Source organism: Pristis pectinata, chromosome 2 (genome assembly GCF_009764475.1).
Source record: "Pristis pectinata isolate sPriPec2 chromosome 2, sPriPec2.1.pri, whole genome shotgun sequence".
NCBI lineage: Eukaryota > Metazoa > Chordata > Chondrichthyes > Rhinopristiformes > Pristidae > Pristis > Pristis pectinata.
The window spans coordinates 59038603-59061517 of NC_067406.1; the positions used below are offsets into that span (position 1 = coordinate 59038603).

Consider the following 22915-nt stretch of genomic DNA (forward strand, 5'->3'; position numbering starts at 1 on the left):
TTGGAAAGTTGAAGCAGCTTTGGTCAGTTGGTATAGCACATCTTGTAGATTATACATACTAGAAATACAGTGAACTCATGGTGTAGAAAATTAATGTTTAAGATCGTAGATGGACTGCTGATCAAGCAGGTTACTTTGTCCAAGATAGTATCAAACTTTTAGAGTGTTGCAGGAGCTATACTCATCTAGGCTGTGCCTGGTGGATGTTGGAAAGCCTTTGAGGAATTAGTAAGCAAGTCATTCACTGCAGACACTCAGCTTCTGACCTGAACTGGGAGCCATATTATTTTGTGGTTGGTATAGATAAGTTCCTGGTCAATAGTGACTCACACTGATAATAGAGAATTTGATATCTCTTCTAAAATCTGAAGTGTATAATTGAATTCAATATTCTTGTTGAACCCTAACCAGTGCCCTTTTTATTCTGTCTATTAATAAAGCTAAGAATCCCGTATGCAATTTTCATAGCCTCTTCAATTTGCAGACGAGCTTTTAAAGTACCAATAGTTCAATAATAAACAAGGCATGTTGTCAGAAAGATGAAGATAAGGCACCAAAAACTGGAACTCCCCAGTTAGCATAGGAAATAGAGGCTAAAATGGAACAGAAAAAACAGACACATGAAAAGATGTAAACTACAGAATACAATTGAAAACAAGGCAGAAAATGAAAAGTGCAGTTAAAGACTGAAAAAGGATAAATGTCAAAGAGCAGGAAGAAAGACAAGCACATAGCAGAAAATTGAACCATGTTTTATTTAATATTTATAAGGTAGAGGAAACAATGGAATAATGGGACTGATCAGTGATAACAAGAAAACCTTGCAGATAACTTTACAAATATTTTCACAAAGTGGAAGGATAAATTTATTGTTAGAGTACAGGAATGAAGATTAAAAATGTGAGATATTATAAAAGTTTTAAATTCAAAGCAGATTACACAGTTGTTTCTCTTTTTTCATTTTTTCACATGGAATGTGGATGTCACAAACAAGGCTGGCATTTATAGCCTAATTGGCCTTGAACTGAATGCCTAGGGAGAAGACATAAGCCATATTACAATCAATCTGGAGTCCCTTTTGAACATTAGTGAACTAGATAGGTTTTTACAACAATCCAGCAGTTTCACATTTGTTATACTGATACTAACTGCTATTCCAGACTTTTATTTAATTATAATTTTATACTCCCTTGATTCTGTGTATACTTTGAACTCTTGACTTTGGAATGACAATGGTATCATTCTCTTGTACATTAAAGTTTGTTGCTAGAAGCTGGAAAGACATAACAGACAGTTTAACCAAAGTATTTCATTCTTCCTTGAATATTATAGTGGAGGGAAAGGCAGGAGGCTTGAAAATGCTATACCACTGCATTCACAAAAGAGAAACGAAAACTGGGTAACTGGAGACTAATCATTTAGTGTTGGATAAATCACCGGAGATAATTTCTAAAGACAACACTTGAAACGTGGCAAGCACATTTTATTGTGGTTAAGTGTGAAGTGATAAACTTTGTCAAAAACACCATGGGGAGCCAGTAAAATTAAAGTGGTCCCATTTGAGAGGGGTACAAAAACATTTGGACTTGGCCGGGGCTGCATTTTTTTTTTGATTTTCACATTGATTAAATGTTTGGTTATCTGTCCTAATGTTCCTTTATCTGGCTCAATATTAAATCTTCTTTAATAATGTTCTTGTGAAGTGCATTCAACTATCTGTCTCTGTCTCCCTCTGCTTTATTTCTTTGTCACCTCTCCCAACACCACCTCCCTATCACAAAGCTTCACAAACAGTTTATCTGCACCAGTTCAGTTAACCATTTTCAAGATCTTGATTAGATCATCTTTCAACTTTTTGATCTCAAGTTAAATGTATACAAAATGTACCTGTATTTTTAACCCCAGGTACCTGGTTTTGATGATATCTCCTTTTATTCTTCTGAACTATATAGCTTAGAATAGAATCCCAACCTACTCAATCAAAACTATACACAATACTTCAAGTGCGGTTTCACTAGCATTTGTAAATCAGACTTCTTTACTTCTGTAAATCAAACCATTTTTTAATAAAGGCTAACATACTATTTGCTCCCCTAATTGTCTGCAGTGTCTGTACATTGGCCTTCAGTGACTTGTACACAAGCACACCCAAGTCCCTTTGAATGTCAACGCTACTCACTCTCTCACCATTTAATAAATACTGTTATTTTGTTACGTCGCCTTTTTCCACATTATGTTCCATCTCCCATGTCCTAGCCCACTCACTTAGCTTCTCCATATCCCCTAAAGCCTCTTGACATTCTCACCTGCTGAGAAGAATCTGTTTATTCCTTTTTTTTCGCTTTTTCTAAAGCTATTGAGAATAGCTAATTCTCAATCCATGTCAGTATATTTTCCTTATCTACTTCACTAGTCACATCTTCAAAGAACAAGAAACTTCAATAAATTAGTCAAATGCAATTTCATAAATCCATGTTGATTCCACTCAGTCCTATTCTTCTTTTCAATGTGTTCTGTTATTAGATATTTTATTTCATTTCCAGCATTTTCCTTACCACTGACACGAGGTAAACAGGTCCGTATTGCCTATGTCCGGAACCAGAAGTTACAGTTGCAAATTAAGGGATCATTTCTTTCGTATACATATAAGAAGAAATGTTTGTACCCAGAGGAAAGTGAATCTTTGGAATTCATAACCCAAAGGGCCTAATGAGGCACAGTTGCTTAGAGAGAGAGAAACTACTAGATTTTTAGAAATTAAGGGAATCAAGAAATATGTAGATCAAGAAAGCGGTGCTGAGACAAAACATCAACCATGATTCCGTTTTATGTTGAAGCAGACAAAAGGGACTCCAGATCTATTTATTATGTTCAGATGTTGCTGTCCCTTATACACACTGGGATAATTTGCTCATATTTCCAAACCCAGTCTGGATGGAGCCAATGCATAGTCACACCGAACTAAAAACTACTGAAAAGTGGTCTCACTTGTGGGTAATGGAAATGAGGGTATTCTTGCCGAGGTGCAAGCAACTAATGCACATTTCTTGCTGAGATTTAGGTGAAAGAAGTGGTTGGATATGGATGGATGTGACGTTCAATTGAAAGTTTTTCTCTGATATTCCTTCATTTCCCTCTTTCTTACAACAGATTTCCTTGTGCTGACTTCACTCCACTCACTCTTGCTCTTATGAATCACACCACTTGGAATAGCTACAAATGCATCCATATCTGGGAGCCTCGTGAGTGAAGACAAGTCCTTCAGTTCTTGGCCTACCATTCTCCATTGACTTTAGTGACTAGAGATTCAAAAGCAACAAACACTACTTGAATCAAAGCATTACATGGCAGAAATCAATAGCAACTAACCTGCAAGATATTGATAATTCTTTTGCTGTGGGTCTTACCTAAAACTAAATACGTGCACAAGGAGAGGGAAGAAAGATGAAGAGAGCAATGATTATAGGGGATTCTACAGTTATGGGAATAGAGCAGGTTTATCTGTTAATGTCACAACATTAACAACCACCAACTAATAGAAAGGTTGAGCAGTGACAATGGTAGACTCCAAGTAACCAAATAGAGAACCCAAGGGCAAAGAGGATTAAATGTTTCTGAAATGTGTTCAGGAGATCTTGATCAGTATAATTCTGGCCAAATGAGGAAGACCAAATTAAAAAAAAAATATTAGTGGGAAAGTCATCTTGGAAATGATCTTCAGGACAATGTGGAGAGAACAGGGAAGTGGAACTACTATTATATAGAATCAAAATGGATTCAATAGGCCGAATAGCCTCTTTCCATGGCAGCAAGCATTCTGTGACACAACAATTCTGTGCTCAACTCTTTGGAGTTAAAGCAATAAGTCAGCTATATTAACAATTTAACACTGCTGGCATAAAATAACCATTATTTGCTGATTGACAATCTGATCTACCTGCTCTGCATACTTCCAGAAGATGTTAGCCACTCAAGCATTAACGTATTTCTCTTTATGGTGGCTGTGGAGCTCATACTAAGATTGTGCACATGGAAAATAAATAGGTATCTTGAACAAAGGGTGATGTGGAGGCAAATTTGATGCAATACAGCATAAACCAAGATGTACAAGCAAGAACTATCAACTAGAATCAAAATCATACATTAGGAATTACAGATGAGATTAAGCAAGAGAAAGGAAAAAAATGAAGAATAAAAATAAATTGTCTTGACATTCCTCAACATCTGGATGGGCACGTTTCATAAGCCTTAACTGGAGAACCGAGGCCTGTTTCCATGTGAGCAGCCTGAAAGCTCTGCCACCTGGGCTTATAGAATGCAATCACATTTGATTATTGAGTTTTAGCTTAAATCCCTTCACATAGTGCCCAAAATTTGCTGCTATGTCGTGCAAAGAATGTGTTACCCCACACTAATTTTCTTCTCAGGGAAAGAGACTGCACATTTGTAAAATAAATTTTTTATGCAAGAGCGATTGTTTAGTTCTAATTACCACATCATGTCATTAGAAAAACTCACTTACTCCTGAATGTATCAGCACTAATATTTTCAGCGACTATTAGTGTGGAGCCGGTGGATAAGCACCCTTGGTTATTGCACTGACTTGTCCGTTGGGGAAGGCTGGAAATGTGGGGATCATTGACATCAATTCTGGATTTTCACATTTAACTGCACATTCTACATACACCAAAAGCAAATTTGTGATATTTTTGTTGTAACTTTGCTGTTTCCCACAATGCCTGAGTGGAAGCAAGTTATCCTTAATCCTGAAGGACTGCCTCAGAAAAAAAGACAACTTTACTGTTATTCATAGAACATAGAAGAGTACAGCACAATACAGGCCCTTTGGCCCACAATGTTGTGCCGAGCTTTAAACCTCGCCAAAGACTATCTAACACCTTCCTCCCACATATCCTTCTATTTTTTAAAAATTTTTTTAATTAAATTTAAATTAATTTTTTTTTAAATTTTACTTACAGCGTGTTAACAGGCCCTTCCAGCCCAACGAATCCGTGCCACCCATTTTTTAAACCCCCAAATTAACCTACCCGTACACCTTTAGAATGTGGGAGGAAACCAGAGCACCTGGAGGAAACCCATGCAGACACGGGAGAACGCACAAACTCCTTACAGACAGCAATGGGAATCAAACCCCGATCGCTGGCGCTGTAATAGCGTTGCGCTAACTGCTACGCTACCGTGCCGCAGTATGCTTATCTAGTAATCTCTTGAATTTGACCAATGTACCTGCATCCACCACCGCCCCAGGCAGCGCATTCCATGCCCCAACCACTCTCTGGGTAAAAAAACCTTCCTCTGATATCTCCCTTGAACTTCCCACCCATTACTTTAAAGCCATGCCCTCTTGTATTGAGCATTGGTGCCCTGGGAAAGAGGTGCTGGCTGTCCACTCTATCTATTCTTCCTAATATTTTGTGCACCTCTATCATATCTCCCCTCAACCTCCTTCTCTCCAAAGAGTAAAGCCCTAGCTCCCCTAGTCTCTCCTCATAATGCATACTCTCTAAACCAGGCAGCATCCTGGTACATCTCCTCTGCACCCTTTCCAATGCTTCCACATCCTTCCTATAATGAGGCGACCAGAAATGGACACAGTGTGGTCTAACCAGAGTTTTATAGAACTGCATCATTACCTCACGGCTCTTAAACTCGATCCCTCGATTTATGAAAGCTAACACCCCATAAGCTTTCTTAACTACCCTATCCACCTGTGAGGCAACTTTCAGGGATCCGTGGATATGAACCCTCAGATCCCTCTGCTCCTCCACACTACCCAGAATCCTGCCATTAACTTTGTACTCTGCCTTGGAGTTTGTCCTTCCAAAGTGTACCACCTCACATTTCTCCAGATTGAACTCCATCTGCCACTTCTCAGCCCAGCTCTGCATCCTATCAATGTCCCTCTGCAATCTTCGACAATCCTCTGCACTATCCACAACACCACCAACCTTTGTGTCATCTGCAAACTTGCCAACCCATCCTTCTACCCCCTCATCCAAGTCATTAATAAAAATCACAAAAAGTAGAGGTTCCAGAACTGATCCTTGTGGGACACCGCTAGTCACAGCCCTCCAATCTGAATGCACTCCCTCCACCACAACCCTCTGCTTTCTACAGGCAAGCCAATTCTGAATCCACATGGTCAAGCCTCCCTGGATCCCACACTCTCTGACCTTCTGAAGAAGCCCACCATGTGGAATCTTGTCAAATGCCTTACTAAAATCCATGTAGACCGAGTCTACTGCACTACCCTCATCAATCTGTCTGGTCACCTCCTCAAAGAACCCTATCAGGCTTGTGAGACATGATCTGCCCTTCACAAAGCCATGCTGGCTATCCCTGATCAGACCATGATTCTCTAAATGCCCATAGATCCTACCTCTAAGAATCCTTTCCAACAGCTTGCCCACCACAGACATAAGGCTCACTGGTCTATAATTCCCTGGACTATCCCAACTACCTTTTCTGAATAAGGGGACAACATTTGCCACCCTCCAATCCTCCAGTACCATTCCCGTGGACAACGAGGACTCAAAGAGCCTAGCCAAAGGCTCAGCAATCTCCTCCCTCGCCTCACGGAGTAGCCTGGGGAATATTCCATCAGGCACTGTGGACTTATCTGTCCTAATATTTTTTAACAGCTCTAACACATCCTCTGTCTTAATATCAACATGCTCTAGAACATTAACCTCACCAACACTGTCCTCAGCGTCATCAAGGCCCCTCTCCTTGGTGAATCCTGAAGGGAAGTATTCATTAAGGACCTCACCCACTTCCACAGCTTCCAGGCATATTTTCCCATCTTTATCCCTAATCATTCCTACCTTTCCTCCTGTCATCCTTCTGCTCTTCATATAAGTGAAAAATGCCTTGGGGTTTTTCCTTAACCCTACTCACCAAGGCCTTTTCAGGTCCCCTTCTTAAGTTCCTTCCTTGCTACCTTATATTCCTCAAAAGACCTTTCTGATCCTTGCTGCCTAAACCTTATTTATGCTGCCTTCTCCCTCCTAACTAGATGTTCCACCTCTCTTGTCAACCACAAAATAAAAAAATGGCATTCAATATTATTTTCTTTTCTTTTCAAGAAGAAATAATGGGGTTACATGAACTAAGTTTGCTTTAAAGATTAATTGGAATGATCATTTTCTGTCTACAAAATGAAGCAACTCAATTGCACCGGAAATAAAAACAGAAAATGCTGGGGATATTCGGTAGATCAGGCAGCAACTTTGGAGAAAGAAACTGGGTTAACGTTTCAAATCAATGAACCAGTAAAGTGAAAAAAACAAGCGAGAAAAGCGAGAAAACATATTAGAGAGAGATGATGAGAACAGGAACAATGTCTGTGATAGGATGGACACCAAAGTTACCAGGTTATACAATTGCTTCCAGTGCCATCTAAGAAAGGGAAATAAATGTTTCCTGTTCATAACTGATCTGACTGGAAGACAGTAAACAGAGAAAGATAAATGAGGGCAGTAGAAAGAGAAAAAAATGTTGAAACTCTAAGGAGCAAAACACAGTAGTTGCTGGAAATATGAAAAAAGGAGAATGCTGAAAATAATCCGCTGATCCAGTAGCAAATGTGGTGAGACAAACTAAGTTAATGTTACAGATGGATCAGATATCAGTTCTGGTACAAACAGGAAAGGCTAGTTATTTGATATTCTTGAATTCATTATTTAGTCCTAAGGTCTGCAGAATGCCTAGATGGAAATTGAGGTGCTGTTCCTCAAGCTTATTTTGGATCAGAATTGTCCCATGTTTTGATGCAAGACCATCACATGAAGATCCATTCAGCCTCCATGAATCTGTTCCAGCTCTCTATGAGAGCATTGTAGTCTGTCCTGTCCCCTCATTTTTCACTGTAAATTTGAAAATATTTTTGATCAAAAAATAATCCCATTCATTTCTAAAATCCATGCTTAGTTCTGCTTCCACCACTTTGTCAAGATAATACATTCTAGAAACTATGCAGTCACTGTGTAGAAAGTTTTTATCGATGTTGTCTTTGCTAACAGTCCATTTTCAAAAATTTTAAGAGATGTTTGTGAGGACATATACAAAAGGCATAAAGTTATGTTCACATCACAGGAGAACCTGAATGTGGCATCCTGGGGGAACACTATTGTGTAATTAGAAAATGGACCCTTTGAAAGTACTTCTTTGCAAACAATTTTCAAATGACTTACTACATTGTCAAGCACCAATATATTGAAGAGAATATCTAAGGCAGTTGCATGCATGCATTCTTGTCGACTCTAATTGTAATAGCAAAGATTTCCATTGGAATCACTGACATATAGAGAAATTTTAACATGGTGGTGAATGTCTACACTAATTCAAAAAAAAAAGAGATTAATTCTTCACAGAAAGTATTGCTCATCTTTTTTCTAATTCCAATGCATCCTTTTGTAAAACATTGAGCTTCAGGCACAAAATTGGTGATTGAATGCAACTCATTAACCAGGGCATGTTCTGTGATTAATTTGTCAGTAGCAAGCCTTTGGCATGAGGAGAGAGGGGCTATCTGTTTACAAACCTCAAGTAGAAATGCTGGTAAAAACTTGGTACAACCTTGCACAGGTCAAGTGATGCCCATTTGTATCCAAGTTTGTCATAAAACTCCTCTAACTGGAGACTTAGATTTGCTGATTAAACAAACCTCATCCATGTTTCACATGGAAGATAGTGGCTAGTAGAGCTGCTGCCTCACAACTCCAGTGACTCAGGTTTAAACCTGACCTTCAGTGCTGTGAAGTTTGTACATTCTCCCTGTGATTGTATGGGTTTCCACCTGGTGCTCCGGTTTCTTCCTACACCCCAAAGATGTGTGGGGGAATAGGTTGTAAGTATAATCTGTAGGAAATATGATTGCTCTTTGAGCCAGCTTGGACTCACGGGGCTGAATGGCCTCCTTCTATGTCAGAAGGAAATATAGAATAGTTTATGTATTTACAACCCACCTGAAAATACACAAGGTTGATTTAGGTATGCATCACATGGCCAAATTTTCCACCAATCCATGCCTTAGATTTCAACACTTCCCTGTCTTTTGGCTCAAAATAGCCAGTATGAATATCTCCCCCTTGTTTTCAATTAGGTATTAATTTTTCTTAATAATATCATTGCAGTGTCAATCACACCTGCAACAGGATTTGGAAATTTAATCATTGTAAGTTACCACAAAAACTGATGAGAACTGCAGGGCACAACAAAATCCATACCTGTTGAAATACGTCTGCTCCTTCATCATAATCCACCACAGTGAAGAAGAGTTTATTAGAAAATGCAGAGGAATACCGCCATGAATTTGCCAGCACTTGATATTCTTCATTTGCCTGTCTGTAGAAAAAAAAGTGCCAAACACCAAAATCAATCTCAAGTTGAAAAAGGCACATATTGAATCACAAAAACTTATGGCACAAAAGCAGGCCATTTGGCCCATCCTGTGCATGCAACCAAAAATAGACTTAAGGTTAATCCCACTTCCAGCTCTGGGTCAATAACCCTGCTGGTTATCAATGTGTCATCAATGTGCTGCTCAGTGTGGTGTAAGTCTCCGCCACCAGGCACCCTTTCAGACTGTGAATTCCAGACCCCCAATACTTGTTGAGTAAAATACATTCTCCTCAAACTTCCTCCTAGTTCTAACAATTAACTTACACCCTAGTTAATAATCTCTCTGCCAAAACCTTTTAATTATATTGTTCATGATTGTCGTAATATTATAAACTTCAATTAGATTTCACCTCAGTCTCATTTGTTCCATTGAAAACAACTCCAATGTAGATAGTCTCTACTCATAACTATAATTTTGCAGCCGTACCAATATCCTTGTAAATCTCTGCTGCACCCTCTCCAATGTCGTCACATCTCTCTTGTCGTGATAATCAAAATTGTACAATTTCTAGCTATAGCATAATTAATGTTTCATACAATTTCAGAATTATTTCTTTGCTCTTGTTTTCTGTGCTGCAGCCAATAATGCTCCACTCTCTTTGATACACATTTTTTTTGTGTGAAGGTAACAATAAGTTCATCAAAAAACCTTTTCTCAACAAGCCCATGCTGACTGCCCTTAATTAACCTGTGGATCACTAAACATTGATTTACACAATCCCTCAGAACTTTTTCCAACAAATTGCCCACTATTATACAAAGCTGGTTTGCTTGTCGTAACTTGATCTATCTCTTTCATCTTCTTGAACAACAGTGCAACATCAGTAGCTTTCCCATGTTTCAGAGGCAAAGGGAATTGGAAAACAGAAATTAGAGGTTCTATTTCCTCCCTTGCTTCCAGACTTATTTGAACTTGGCAACGCAATCCATTTTTGAAGATGCTATACCCCTTAATTCTTCATTTATCATTTCCAAACATCACCTTTCTTCCCTAATGTCGATGCCCATATCATCTCTCTCTTCCATGAAAGTGGATGCAAAGTATTCATTCAGAACTTTACATGTCTTCAACCTCCATTGTCATGCTGCCATTTTGTTGCCTGAAAGAGCATTCCTTCCCTTCACTTTCTAAACCTTTTAACCTCTGCATATTTATTGAACATCTTAGGGTTTTCCTTGATTTTAATCGGCAATTGTTTTTCATACACTCTCTTTGTCTTCCTAATTTTTTTTAAATTTTGCCCCAGTGTACTTGTATTTACAATTAATATTCTTTATATCATTAAGCTTGTCTTGATTGGTACCTGTTTTCTGTTGTTTGGTAATAGTAATAGCAATTTGACTAGATTTCAAACAACTTCAACTCACCAGTAGGTACACTTACAAAAAAGGATCATAATCCATCAATTGGTATAATATCATGTCTAAATAGGAAAGAAATAAGCCTTTTCTGAAATTCTAAACAGTTTCAGTTCCTTTCTTATAGTAATGAAAAAGCAAAAAAATACTACAGATGCTGGAAATATGCACTGAAGCAGAAAATGAACATAGAACAGTACAGTGCAGGCCCTTCAGCACACAATGTTGTGCCAATCTATATAAACTTTATCCACAATCAATCTATCCCCCCTCACTCCTTCACCTCCCAGAACCCTCTATTTTTCTTTCACCCATGTGCCTACCTAATAGTTTCTTAAATGACCCTATCGTATCAGTCCCTACCACCACCCCTGGCAGTGCATTCCAGGCACCCACCACTCTCTGGGTAAAAAACCTACCTCTGACATCTCCCCTGAATTTTCCTCCATGCACCTTAAACAGATGACCTCTAGTATTGGCCATTACTGCCCTGGGTGAAAGGTGCTGGCTGTCCACTCTGTTGATGCCTCTCATAATCTTAACAAGTCACCTCTCATCCTTCATCACTTCAAAGAGAAAAGCCCTAACTCGATCAACCTCTCCTCATAAGACATGTTCTCAGCATCCTGGTAAATCACCTCTGCACACTCTCCAAAGCTTCCACATCCTGCCTATAATGTGGCGACCAGAAGTGAACACAATATTCCAAGTGTGGTCTAACCAAAGTCTTATAGTGTTGCAACATTACCTCTCAGCTCTTGAACACAATCCCCTGGCTAATGAAGGCTAGCACATCATATGTCTTCTTAACTACCCTATCAACTTGCATGGCAACTTTGAGGGATCTATGTACTTGGACCCCAAGATCTCTCTGTTCCTCCCCATTGCTAACAACCCTGCCATTAACCTTGTACTCTGCCTTCAAGTTCCATCTTCCAAAGTGTATCACTTCATATTTCTCTGGATTGAAAGCCATCTGCCACTTCTCTGCCCAGCTCTGCATCCTGTCTATATCCCATTGCAACCTATGACAACCTTCTGCACCACCAACCTTCATGTCATCTGTAAATTTACCAACCCACCTTTTCACTTCTTTATCCAAGTCATTTGTAAAAATCACAAAAGAGCAGGGGTCCCAAAACAGATCCCTGCGGAACACCATGAGTTACCGACCTCCAGGTCGAATAGTCTCCTTCTATCACCCTCTGTCTTCAGTGGGCAAGCCAATTCCAAATGCACACAGCCAATTCTCCATGGATCCCATACCTCATGATTCTCTGGATGAGCCAACCATGGGGAACCTTGTCAAACACCTTGCTAAAACCACGTCCACCACACTACCTTCATCAATTTGTTTTGTCACTTCCTCGATAAACTCTATTAGGTTTGTGAGGCACAACCTGCCTTTCACAAAGCCATGCTGACTATCCCTAATAAGACTATACTCCTCCATATGCTCATAAACCCTGTCCCTAAGAATCCTCTCCAATAGTTTGCCCACCATAGTTTACTGACGTAAGACTCACTGGTCTACAATTCCCAGGATTATCCCCTTTACCTTTCTTGAACAATGGAACAACATTTGCTATCCTCCAATCCTGTGGCCAGGGAGGATGCAAAGATCATCGTTAATGCCCCAGCAATTGCTTTCCTCGCTTCCCATAGGAACCTGGGGTATATCCTATCTGACCCCGGGGACTTATCTATCCTAATACTTTTTAGTAGCTCCATCACTGCTTCTTTCTTAACCTCGACATGTTCCAACACACTTTCCTGTTCTATGCTGACCTCACATTTGTCTAAGTCCCTCTCCATGGTGGACACCGAAGCAAAGTATTCATTCAGGACATCCCTTACCTCCTCCGCCTCCACACACATTTTTCCCCCCTTATCGTAATTTGCCCTGTCCCAATTAAATATCTTCCCATAATGTCTGCTCCCATCCTTGTCCATGGCTATGCTAAAGGTCGGGGAGTTGTGGTTACTATCCCTGTAATGCTCGCCCACTGAGAGATCTGTCACCTGATCAGGTTCATTGGGAGAAATATTCAACAGGTCAGGCTACATCTCTGGAGAGAAAAACAGTTAATGTTTTAGGTCTTTGACATTTCATCAGAACAATTCAGATATTCCTTCACCTGCTGAATATTTCCAACATTTTCTGCATTTATTTCCTTTCTTCTGGCATTTATAATAAATAAACTGTAACATAGTTTCAATATATATCCTGCTGTAAAGAAGTATGTTTTCAGAGAATGTCCCTCCTGTAAGTTTAGTGACATTGAATCATTTTGGAAATTGTTATTCTTTTCTACATTCAATTTATGCTATTGTATTAACATGTTATTAGTAATTAATTCTGGACCAGCAGGACTCTTCACCAATTCAAAGCCCAGAGATAAAGTTGCACAAGTTCTTTTGTTACCTTATAGTTGTGATTTAAAAATTGGTCAAAATATCTACTTTATAAAGTACCTACTAATATATCATTGACTGTATACATTTACAAGAAGAATGTAGTGCTTGAATTTATACTGCACCTTTAACTTAGTAATAAGGCCAAAGGTAGATTGGAGGAGCAATATCAAATACAATTTAACACAGAATGGAGAAACTGGAGTAGTTAACCAGAAACATAGTAAACCAGATAATTTTAAGATGTATTTTGAAGAAACAGACAGACAGAAAGGTTAAGGAAAGAAATTCCAGAATTTAGCATCTTGGCTAACAATGATGGCGGGATTAAAATCAGGATTTTTCATGAGGTCAGAATTGGAGGAGCAAAGATACTTCAAGGATTTGTAGGATTAGATGAAATTACAGAAATTGGTAGGCCATCATTCAGTCTCTTTTGGTTTCCACCCTACCACAGACATTCCTATTATTCTCTCTATCCTCCCAGTGTTTTTGTAACTTGATTTTTTTATTAAGTATTCTGAGTTCTCCTGAAAGGTCATTGAGCTGAAATGTTAATTCTGTTTCTTTCTGCACAGTTGCTTCCTGACAGACTGAGCTTTTCTAGCAACTTTTGTTCTAATTCTATCCAAAATTTCATTCTATTTGTTACTTTAGCACAATTGAATGAACCTGCAATAGAAAGAACATATTTATAATTCAAAAGCTTTCAAAAATGGTTGCATTTTTTTAAACCAAAACTTACAAATCATGGACCATCTCATAAGTTTATCTCAGCACATGGAAAACTAGTATTAAGAGGAGTGCTTATTTCTAAAAAAATAAATAAAAATCTGCATTATACAATGAAAAAATATGTCAGACCATTTAGCAACTAAGATATTGAAAATGCAGTGAAACAGTTTTTGTACATATCCTGCTGCCATATCTTCTGCTGAGTGCATCTGCAGCTCATTTTGCTAGAGACAGAAAGCTTCAAGACTGAAAGCTAATTGACAAATGAGCAGTCCAATCAAAGTTTCACACATAAATTTTAATATCTAGTGTACTGATAAAATAATCTTAGTCTATTAGATCTTTATGCTACCTATACTTAAAAGCAATATATTAATTAGTGGTGATGTTGGATTTTTCTCAAGCTTATTTATTGTGTGATCCATCTGATATTACCTGACGAAGTTGGTAATTTAATTGTTGAACATTTTCTATTACACTTTTGGCTTGCCAAGTGATTCATTTGTAGTACACTAAATCAGTGGTTTTCAACCTTTTTCATGCTGCGGCCCCCCAGAACATGTCCTTGTTAGATGGCGGACCCCCAAAGCCCACAAAATCAAACAATCGATAATTCATGCATACAACACTTAAATTACTGCACATAGGCCCTGTTGAAATAGTGACTATTTCAATCACCGATAATTACCAGCAGTGTCTTTCAGTGTTCAGTTCAATGTGAAGGTTGTGCCTGTTTTGCACTGCAGAGTTTGTCCAAACGTGGTGGTATGTGCGACAAACATACGCGTATGTCATCCTCAATATTCAGTCTTGATCTGTATTTGGTTTTCATGGCAGTGACTGCAGAAGATGCTATTTCGCACAAGTAAGTGGTTGCAAATGGTAACAGAACATTGACGGCTTTGCCGGACAGCAGTGGATACTCCTGGGAACATGCTATCCAGAACGACAACAGTGACATTCGGTTGAACTGCAAACGCAAAGTCCTGTCAGATGACAGTTCAGCCAATTCTTCTCATTCACGTCCAGTTAAATCAGTAAGCATGCATTCAAATGGATTTCGAATCCAATCAAACATGCTCGTGTCATCGTCGCCAAAATACTCATGGAAATAATGTGACAGCTGTTGAATATGGTTCAAAACGGTGCTCGCAATGGCCTCTGTCTTAGTCTCGTTCACTGTCAGAAAGTCAGCCAGCAACTGAAACATATCATAGACGCCTTGCTCGCATCTTCCCTTCCAGACACGGAGTTTTTTCTGGAAGGCATTGATTTTGTTATGCGTTTTCAGGACATTTGAGCCAGGTCCTTGCAATGATAGATTTAAGCTGTTCAAAATGTTGAAAATATCTTCAAGATAAGCTAATCTGGCAACCCACATCTCATCTGTCAAAAACTGTGCCAAAGATCCATTATGCTCATTTAGAAAAATGAGCAGTTCATCTCGCAATTCAAATATACGCTGCACAACGTGGCCTCATGACAGCTATCTGACTTCTGTATGTAGCAACAAATGCTTATGCTCTGCTTCCATTTCATGGCATATATTTTCAAACAAACGATGATTGAGCGGCCTGGCTTTGATAAAGTTAACGATTTTAATGCACGTGGAAAACACATCCGCAAGATTTTCATCCATATCCTTTGCAGCCAAAGCCTCACGGTGAATCATGCAGTGGGTTGCTGCTACATGTGGAGCTACTTCTTTCACTTGTGCGACTAGACCCGACTTCTGTCCCGTCATTGCGGCAGCACCATCTGTGCATACTCCAATACACTGTGTCCACGCCAATGCCGATTGTACAAAAAAAATGTCAAGCACACGGAAAAGTTCTTCACCGGTTGTACGCCCTGGGAGCCTCTTGCAAAACAAAAAGTCTTCCAAAGCCTCTCCTTCCCAGCAATATCGAACATAAACCAACAACTGCGCAGCACTGGCAACATTGGTACTTGCATCGAGCTGAATTGCAAATCTGACTTGCTGAAGACGTGCTATCAGCTGGCTCTGTACACCTTCCGCCATATCGCCAATTCTTCTGCTTACTGTGTTATCAGACAGTGGAATGGCTTTCAGTTTTTGACTGGATTCTTTTCCCAGTACAACTTCGCACATATCTACTGTTGCAGGCAGTATAAGCTCTTCTCCAATTGTGTGAGGCTTTCTGGAACATGCTATTCGTAATGCTACCAAATATGATCGCGAAGAGCCTTCTCATTTACAGTGGCGAAGGCTGTCATTTTGCCTTTCTGCTTGAGGTACAGCTCCTTTTGCCACTCAAAATATTCCTTCGGCTTACTGCCAATATCTGGACGCACTGTTGTTAAATGGGGCTTCAATTTCACTGGTTTCATTGCATCGTTGGACAGTGTTTGCAAACACACAACACAGAGAGGTTGGTCCGCATTTGTCCCCACTGCAATGAAGCCATATGAAATATATTCTGGACCGTACTTATGTTGTTTTCTCTTTCGGTCACCCTTATCCCCTTCGTCATCAGAATCTTCCGGTTTCTGGTCAGCTTTTCTCTTCAGAAATTTCTCCATACTCAGCAACACACACTGGACAGTTTAATTACTATTACAGATAAACAAAATTATCAAAACTAATCTAAAATTTACACACTTGCGCACTTTTCGTTTAACAGTGACGTCACTGTGACATAAATGCATGGTAAATAAGCAATATTATTAAGGCACACCAACAACGTCACTCAGTCTCGCTAACACTACAGTGCACAACAGAATAGCAGTGAGCAGTGAACACTACTGACTACTCTGACTACACAAATTGAATATTAAGCGGCAGCTTACCAGAAGGGAACACCGTCTAAGTCTCTAAGATTATCGCCTATAACAGATAGAATAGATATGGCCGATTTTCTGAATAGTGGAAAACTGGAGCAAGCAAGTAAGCTACGCCTTTGTAACAGGTTGGCTTTCCACTTTTTTTTCTTGGCTTGCGGACCACAGGTTGAAAACCTCTGCACTAAATCAACACCTATTTCTTCATACAGCAAGAATCAGCCAAGGTACATGAAGGCCTTGCTCTGGAATAGCCCCTGCTAACTAGTTGGGGCTGGAGCAATAGAATTTGGTGTGTATATTTAGCTCAAATGTATACATTTTAAAGTATGCATGGCAAATTTGTTACTAAATCTGTGCTTACTCATTCAGCATTATAAAGAATACTTCAGATTTTGGAGTCCTGAAGTTAAACAGAAACATGCCAAAAGCATTCAACAGATCAGGCAGCACTTAATAAGCTCACCAACAGCCTTGAAGAAAGCTAGCCACAAAGATCTAACAATCACAGTTGTATGGAATTCCCCTTTCCTCATGTCAATTACTGTCAGACACCTGTCAGGGGCATCTTTTGAAACAGAGAATAGTGATATCATGAAGCAGATTGAGCTGGAATTCGCACAAATAGTATACTAGGAATTAAAAAGCCCTAATTTTTAAGTAATTTAAAAAATTACAAAAGGCAAAATGAATATTGGGACACAGATTAATTAAGGTAAAAGTTAAAACAAATTCACACCGTACAAGACGTTGGTAAGGTCAAATTTTGAGTACTGCATACAGTTCTTGTCATCCTGCTATAGGAAGGATGTCATTAAACTGGAAAGGGTGTAAAAATATTTACGATTATACTGTATGACTATAATTCTAAGAAATATCTGAGGGAATAAAAAAAAGATTATATTTAATTAAGGTCAGTAATATCCGGGTTAAAAAAAAATAATTGAATCTCACTTAATAAACCAAAACATTTCAGGGTTTTTACAATCAGCACAGTTCAGGAACAGTTGAACCGTCTGCCATTTGACTGAATTTTGCTAATTAAACTGGAGGAGACTGTAATGATGATGTAAGAGATGAACTGTGGACTCAGTGGAGTTGAATTGAACAATGGTTCTAAGATACGACCAACATGGCATGATTTAGAAAGCAAACATACAGGATGATTGGATTTGTTAGGCGGTGACTAGATAGTGTCCAACATTGATTAAAGAAATAAACAGAAATACTACCACCTCCATGCCGCCCCCCCCCCCCCCGATGCTCCACAATTGTCTGCAATGAGGAAAGCAATACCCAAATGGGATGGTTCCACAGATGTGACGGTGCTGTAACATCAGATAAACAATTTGATAAAAGTTGCATGGGTTGGATGAAGAGGAAAAGGAGAGTTTACTATTGGCATATCTCAGCCCAAACATCAGGGAAAAGTTAAGCCCTGGTGCTACTGGTGGAGCAAGTACATATGACGTGAAGAAACAAAGGACTGCAGATGCTGGAATCTGGATGAAAAACACGGTGATGCTGGAGGAACTCAGCAGGCCAGGCATTCATGAGAATCAGGGGCAGGGGAGCTCGAGGTGCAGCAGCAGCTCTAACAAAGTGCCGGCAAGGATTGGAGGATCATCCAGAGACCTATTTGAATAGGCTATGGATGTATTATAGTGTGGTATATGACCCAAGACAATGGAATCAGATGACAGGGGATAATCTCAAGTGATGGTTGAGAATGCAATCTCAATTCAATCTGAGATTGCAATTGTAAAGTGATGGTAATCTCACATTCTAATCCATTTAATCAAGAGATGATTGAGATAGTGTATGAGCCAGTTGATGATGATCATGGGGAAGCGTGGGTACTGAAGAAAATGATTAGAGCTTGGTAAAAGGATACCTCAAAAAAGCAGGAGGTTAAGGTGTCAGCAACAGTGTGGAAAAATGACGGGACAAAAAATTTGCAAGAAATGCTGAACCTTAATATGAATTGACTAAGAAGAGAAAATCCTGGAAATGGACAGAAGCACATACCTGGGCAGTGAATGAATTAAAGTTAGCACTCCAAGCTGTGCAGCCAGGAAAACCATTCAGTTTTGAGGTGGCTGCCACTTCAGAAGCTACATCAGTGTCCTGTAGACAAGCAGCATATGCTTCAAGGGTACTGACAGCAGTGGAGAAGGTATACATGGCATGTGAAAGACATTTATGAGCAGTCTTTTGGGCGGTCTAACATTTCACCTACATTGTAGGACTGAATCCCATCCAGATTCCGACTATACACAACTTTCAGCTTTGCTATGAGAGAGCAGACTTAGAGATGGGAATGTCTGTCAAAATAGGATTGCACGATAGACCTTGTTATTGCCAGGAAGAGATACAAGTGTCAGAAGGGAAAAGACTACCTCTTTCTCAGTAGAAAATTTATTGTACGGGGGGAGGCACACCACTGTGAAGTGAATGCCCCATGGCAAGGAAACAGTCCATTTTCGAACAAGGAGCAAGAGGATACATTATAATTTTTTCTTAATGGGTCCTCTAGTATTCTAGGAGAACAGGATGTGGAGTTGTGGCAGGCAAGAGAGGGAGAATAGTAAAGGAAATTGCATTAAAACTAGCTTCCATTTGGTTAGCTCAGATGGCAGAATTTAAGTGGCATTTAGACAGACCCAAGAACAGGTAAGGAATGGAGGGATATAGATCATGTGCAAGCAGACGTGCAGTTTAAATTGGCATCACGTTGGCACAGACACTGTGAGCTGAAGGGCCTGTTCCTGTGCTGTACTGTTCTATGTTAATCGGCAGCTATCTTGTATGTGGTAACTCATAATGAAAATTGGGTGCTTTTTGTTAACATTTAGTTGGATTCCATGCATGTCTGCAACAGTTTGAATGAGTACCTACTTATATGGGAGGCTAGGTTATTTGTAGCAGCAGATGGAAAGCCCCTAACTTCAGCGAGGCCACTTTAGACTATTCTGGAAAAAGCAAAGTTAGATCCATGGCAGTACGATATCCTGAAGGTGAAGGCCCATTCAAAATCTGAAAAATGCCATCTGAGAGATGGGAAAGCTGACCTATTGACTGAACGAGGTGTTGAAGAGGGATATGAATGGGAACCAGAAGTATTAACAATTAGTGAAACAGGGAGCAATGGTTCCAATAAAGGTTAGCTGAATTAACCAAAGAATTGAGTGATATTGCCAAGGATCTACAAAGAAAGTAAGTTAAAATGGCTTATGATTGGGAAGAATTATACCAAATGGCTATGGTAGAGATAGACCTCACAGTCCATCGCTGGTGGGATACTTTCAAGGGTTGATCCCCTAAGATCAATATATTTTTGAAATTAGACATTCATCCTGTAATTGTAGTGTTTGTTTTAATGTTAGTTATGGTGATATCGTTTGTTACATGTATCGAAGGTTGCATATTAAGGGATAGGAAACCGAGATTCAGTACGTTGTAGAGTGATCCCTCAACATTAAATACTTTGGAATTAAAGGGGGGAGTTGTGATAAGACAACCATGAAGAGAACCAGGGAATTGCTGATTTCCAATTTCTATGTTTTACTACCAAATGCACACTAGGAAGCTGCTGCCAGATGTCCTTCTTTATAAAGGTGATTATTGATAGCTTCATCTTTATTCTCAAAGCATAGTCGTGACCATTGTTTCAAGTATATTGCTGTCTCCTGACCTTCTAAATACATCTACTGTATTTTTGTTTTAATTCCTCTTTCTACAATGTGTATTAAAAAATTTGGATTTGAGAAAAAGATTTAAAATTTAAAAAAAGAATTTGCATCTATACAATACCTTACACAACCACAATTTCAGGATATGCTTTATTTCCAGTTAAATACTTTTAGAAATGTAGCAGCCATTGTTTATGCAGGGGTTGTGATGGTGGGTAAGATGCTTCAATCAGCCAAGGAATCCAGGAAAACAGCAGGCATAGAACACCTCCGATCTCAACATCAGGACATTTAAGTATAATTCTGCAGTATTCTAACAATATTAAGATGCCCCAAGGAGCATGCCTGCCATTGCTGATCTACAATAAAAGCAGAAAAATAAGTTTCCGGCCTGGATGCAGCTCCCAAAAAGTTTTGCTAGGTTGACAAGTTTTGTCCCTCAGGCCTCAGGTTAATGTGCAGATTGAATCCTCGTAGTGTCATCAAACCCCCAATCCACATACTAAAAACAAAGTTTCATTCTGTCCTTGTAGATGTCATGCTTGCACAAAAGAACAAGCAAGGAAGCACTTATAGTCGCAAAGGGTCTAAGCTGTGGAATTCCCTCCCTGCTGTTAGGATCTCAATTTAGGATCTGTAACACAGCCATAGGAAGTTTGAAACTTATTTTAATTTTTTTTTGGAAGGAGTGATGGATTATGCTGATTGTGATGGGGATGTCAATCAATTATTTTCTGTTGAATAGGACCTAAAATACTGACCACTCAATGTTCTCCTTTTGAGGGCAATGAAATTTTTTCTCTGGGAATAACTGTCTGCTATCTTCTCCATTTCCATTTGTATTTGTTCCAATACAGCCAGCATAACTCATACGATACACTAATCTCCTACACTCATCTTCAGTGTGATCCAACTTCCCATCCATTCTTCATGTTCCACATCGATATGCTGTCTACAATATTTACAAAAATTGGGTCAATTTACATATCACATTTCATTTATGGAAACAAAAGTGTATCTCTGATAATCACCTCAACAAGAATATATAGTATATGTAGTTCAATATTCTCACCAACCTCCAAATAAAGATGTTAATTCTGAAGTCCTGATTGGATTTATGACTGACTACCTTACTTTTACATCCCTACTTTTGGATTCCCCATAGAAGGAACTTTCTTATCAATGTCTACTTTATTAATCTCGTCATAATTATAAGGGAGAAGGCAGTTGGAGAAATCCTTACAAAGACATTCCCTCTGGCAGAAAGCAGGGAAAAAGAGGAAGTTTTGCAATTAGATGTCTCCTTTCTCGAAGATGGTCAGAATCAGATTTATTAACACTGACACATGACGTGAAATTTGTTGTTTTGCGGCAGCAGTACAGAGCAAAGACATAAAAATCTACAAATTACAAAAGTAAATAATCTGCAAAAAAAAGGAATAATGAGGTAGTGTTCATGGGTTCATGGATTGTTCGGAAATCTGATGGTAGAGGGGAAGAAGCTGTTCCTGAATCATTGAGTGTGTGTTTTCAGGCTCCTGCATCTCCTCACCGATGGTAGTAACAATAAGAGGGCATGTCCCACATGGTGAGGGTCTTTAATGATGGATACTGCCTTCTTGAGGCACCACCAGCTTTTGAAGATGTCCCAGAAGGCAGGGAGGTTTGTGCCCTTGATGGAACTGACTGAGTCCACAACCCTCTGCAGCCTCTTGTGATCCTCTGTATTGGAGCCTCCATGCCAGTCTGTGATGCAACCAGTCAGAATGTTCTCCACTGTACATCTATGTAAATCTGTAAGTGTCTTTGGTGACATACCAAATCTCCTCAAACTCCTAATGAAGTAAAGCCACTGGTGTGCCTTCTTTGTGATTGCATCAATGTGTTGGGCTCAGGATAGATCCTCTGAGAAGTTGATGCCCAGGAACTTGAAGCTACTCACCCCTTCCACTGCTGACATCTCAATGAGGACTGGTGTGTGTTCTCTCTACTTCCCCTTCCTCAAGTCCACAATCAGTTCCTTGGTCTTGCTGATGCTGAGTGCGCGGTTGTTGCTGTGACATCACTCAACCAACTGATCTATATCACTTCTGTAAGCCTCCTCATCGCCATCTGAGATTCTATCAACAACAGTGGTGTCATCGGTGAATTTATAGATGGCGTTTGAACTGTGCTTAGCCACACAGACGTGAGTGTAGAGAGAGTACAGCAGTAGGCCAATCAGTCATCCTTGAGGTGCGCCTGTGTCAATTGTCAGCAAGGAGGAGATGTTACTACCGACCTGCACTGACTGTGGTCTCTCAATAAGGAAGTCGAGGATCCAGTTGCAGAGGAAGGTACAGAGGCCCAGGTTTTGAAGCTTAGTTATTAGCACTGATGGAATGATGGTGTTGAACACTGAACTTTAATCGATAAACAGTAGCCTGACGTATGCCTTGCGTTTGTCTAGATGCTCCAAGGCAAAATGGAGTGCCAGTGAGATTGTGTTG

At 39.5% G+C, this 22915-nt stretch overlaps 1 protein-coding gene across 2 annotated transcripts in view; it reads right to left on the reverse strand.

The window, feature by feature from the left end:
• The window catches only part of tusc3 (tumor suppressor candidate 3), a 290240-nt gene that overhangs the window by 191243 nt on the left and 76082 nt on the right, over positions 1-22915 (reverse strand). For both annotated transcript variants that reach the window (XM_052041459.1, XM_052041470.1), the window contains exon 3: positions 9249-9366. In XM_052041459.1, coding sequence (XP_051897419.1) covers positions 9249-9366 — 118 coding nt within the window. The remainder of the gene's footprint in view (positions 1-9248; positions 9367-22915) is intronic.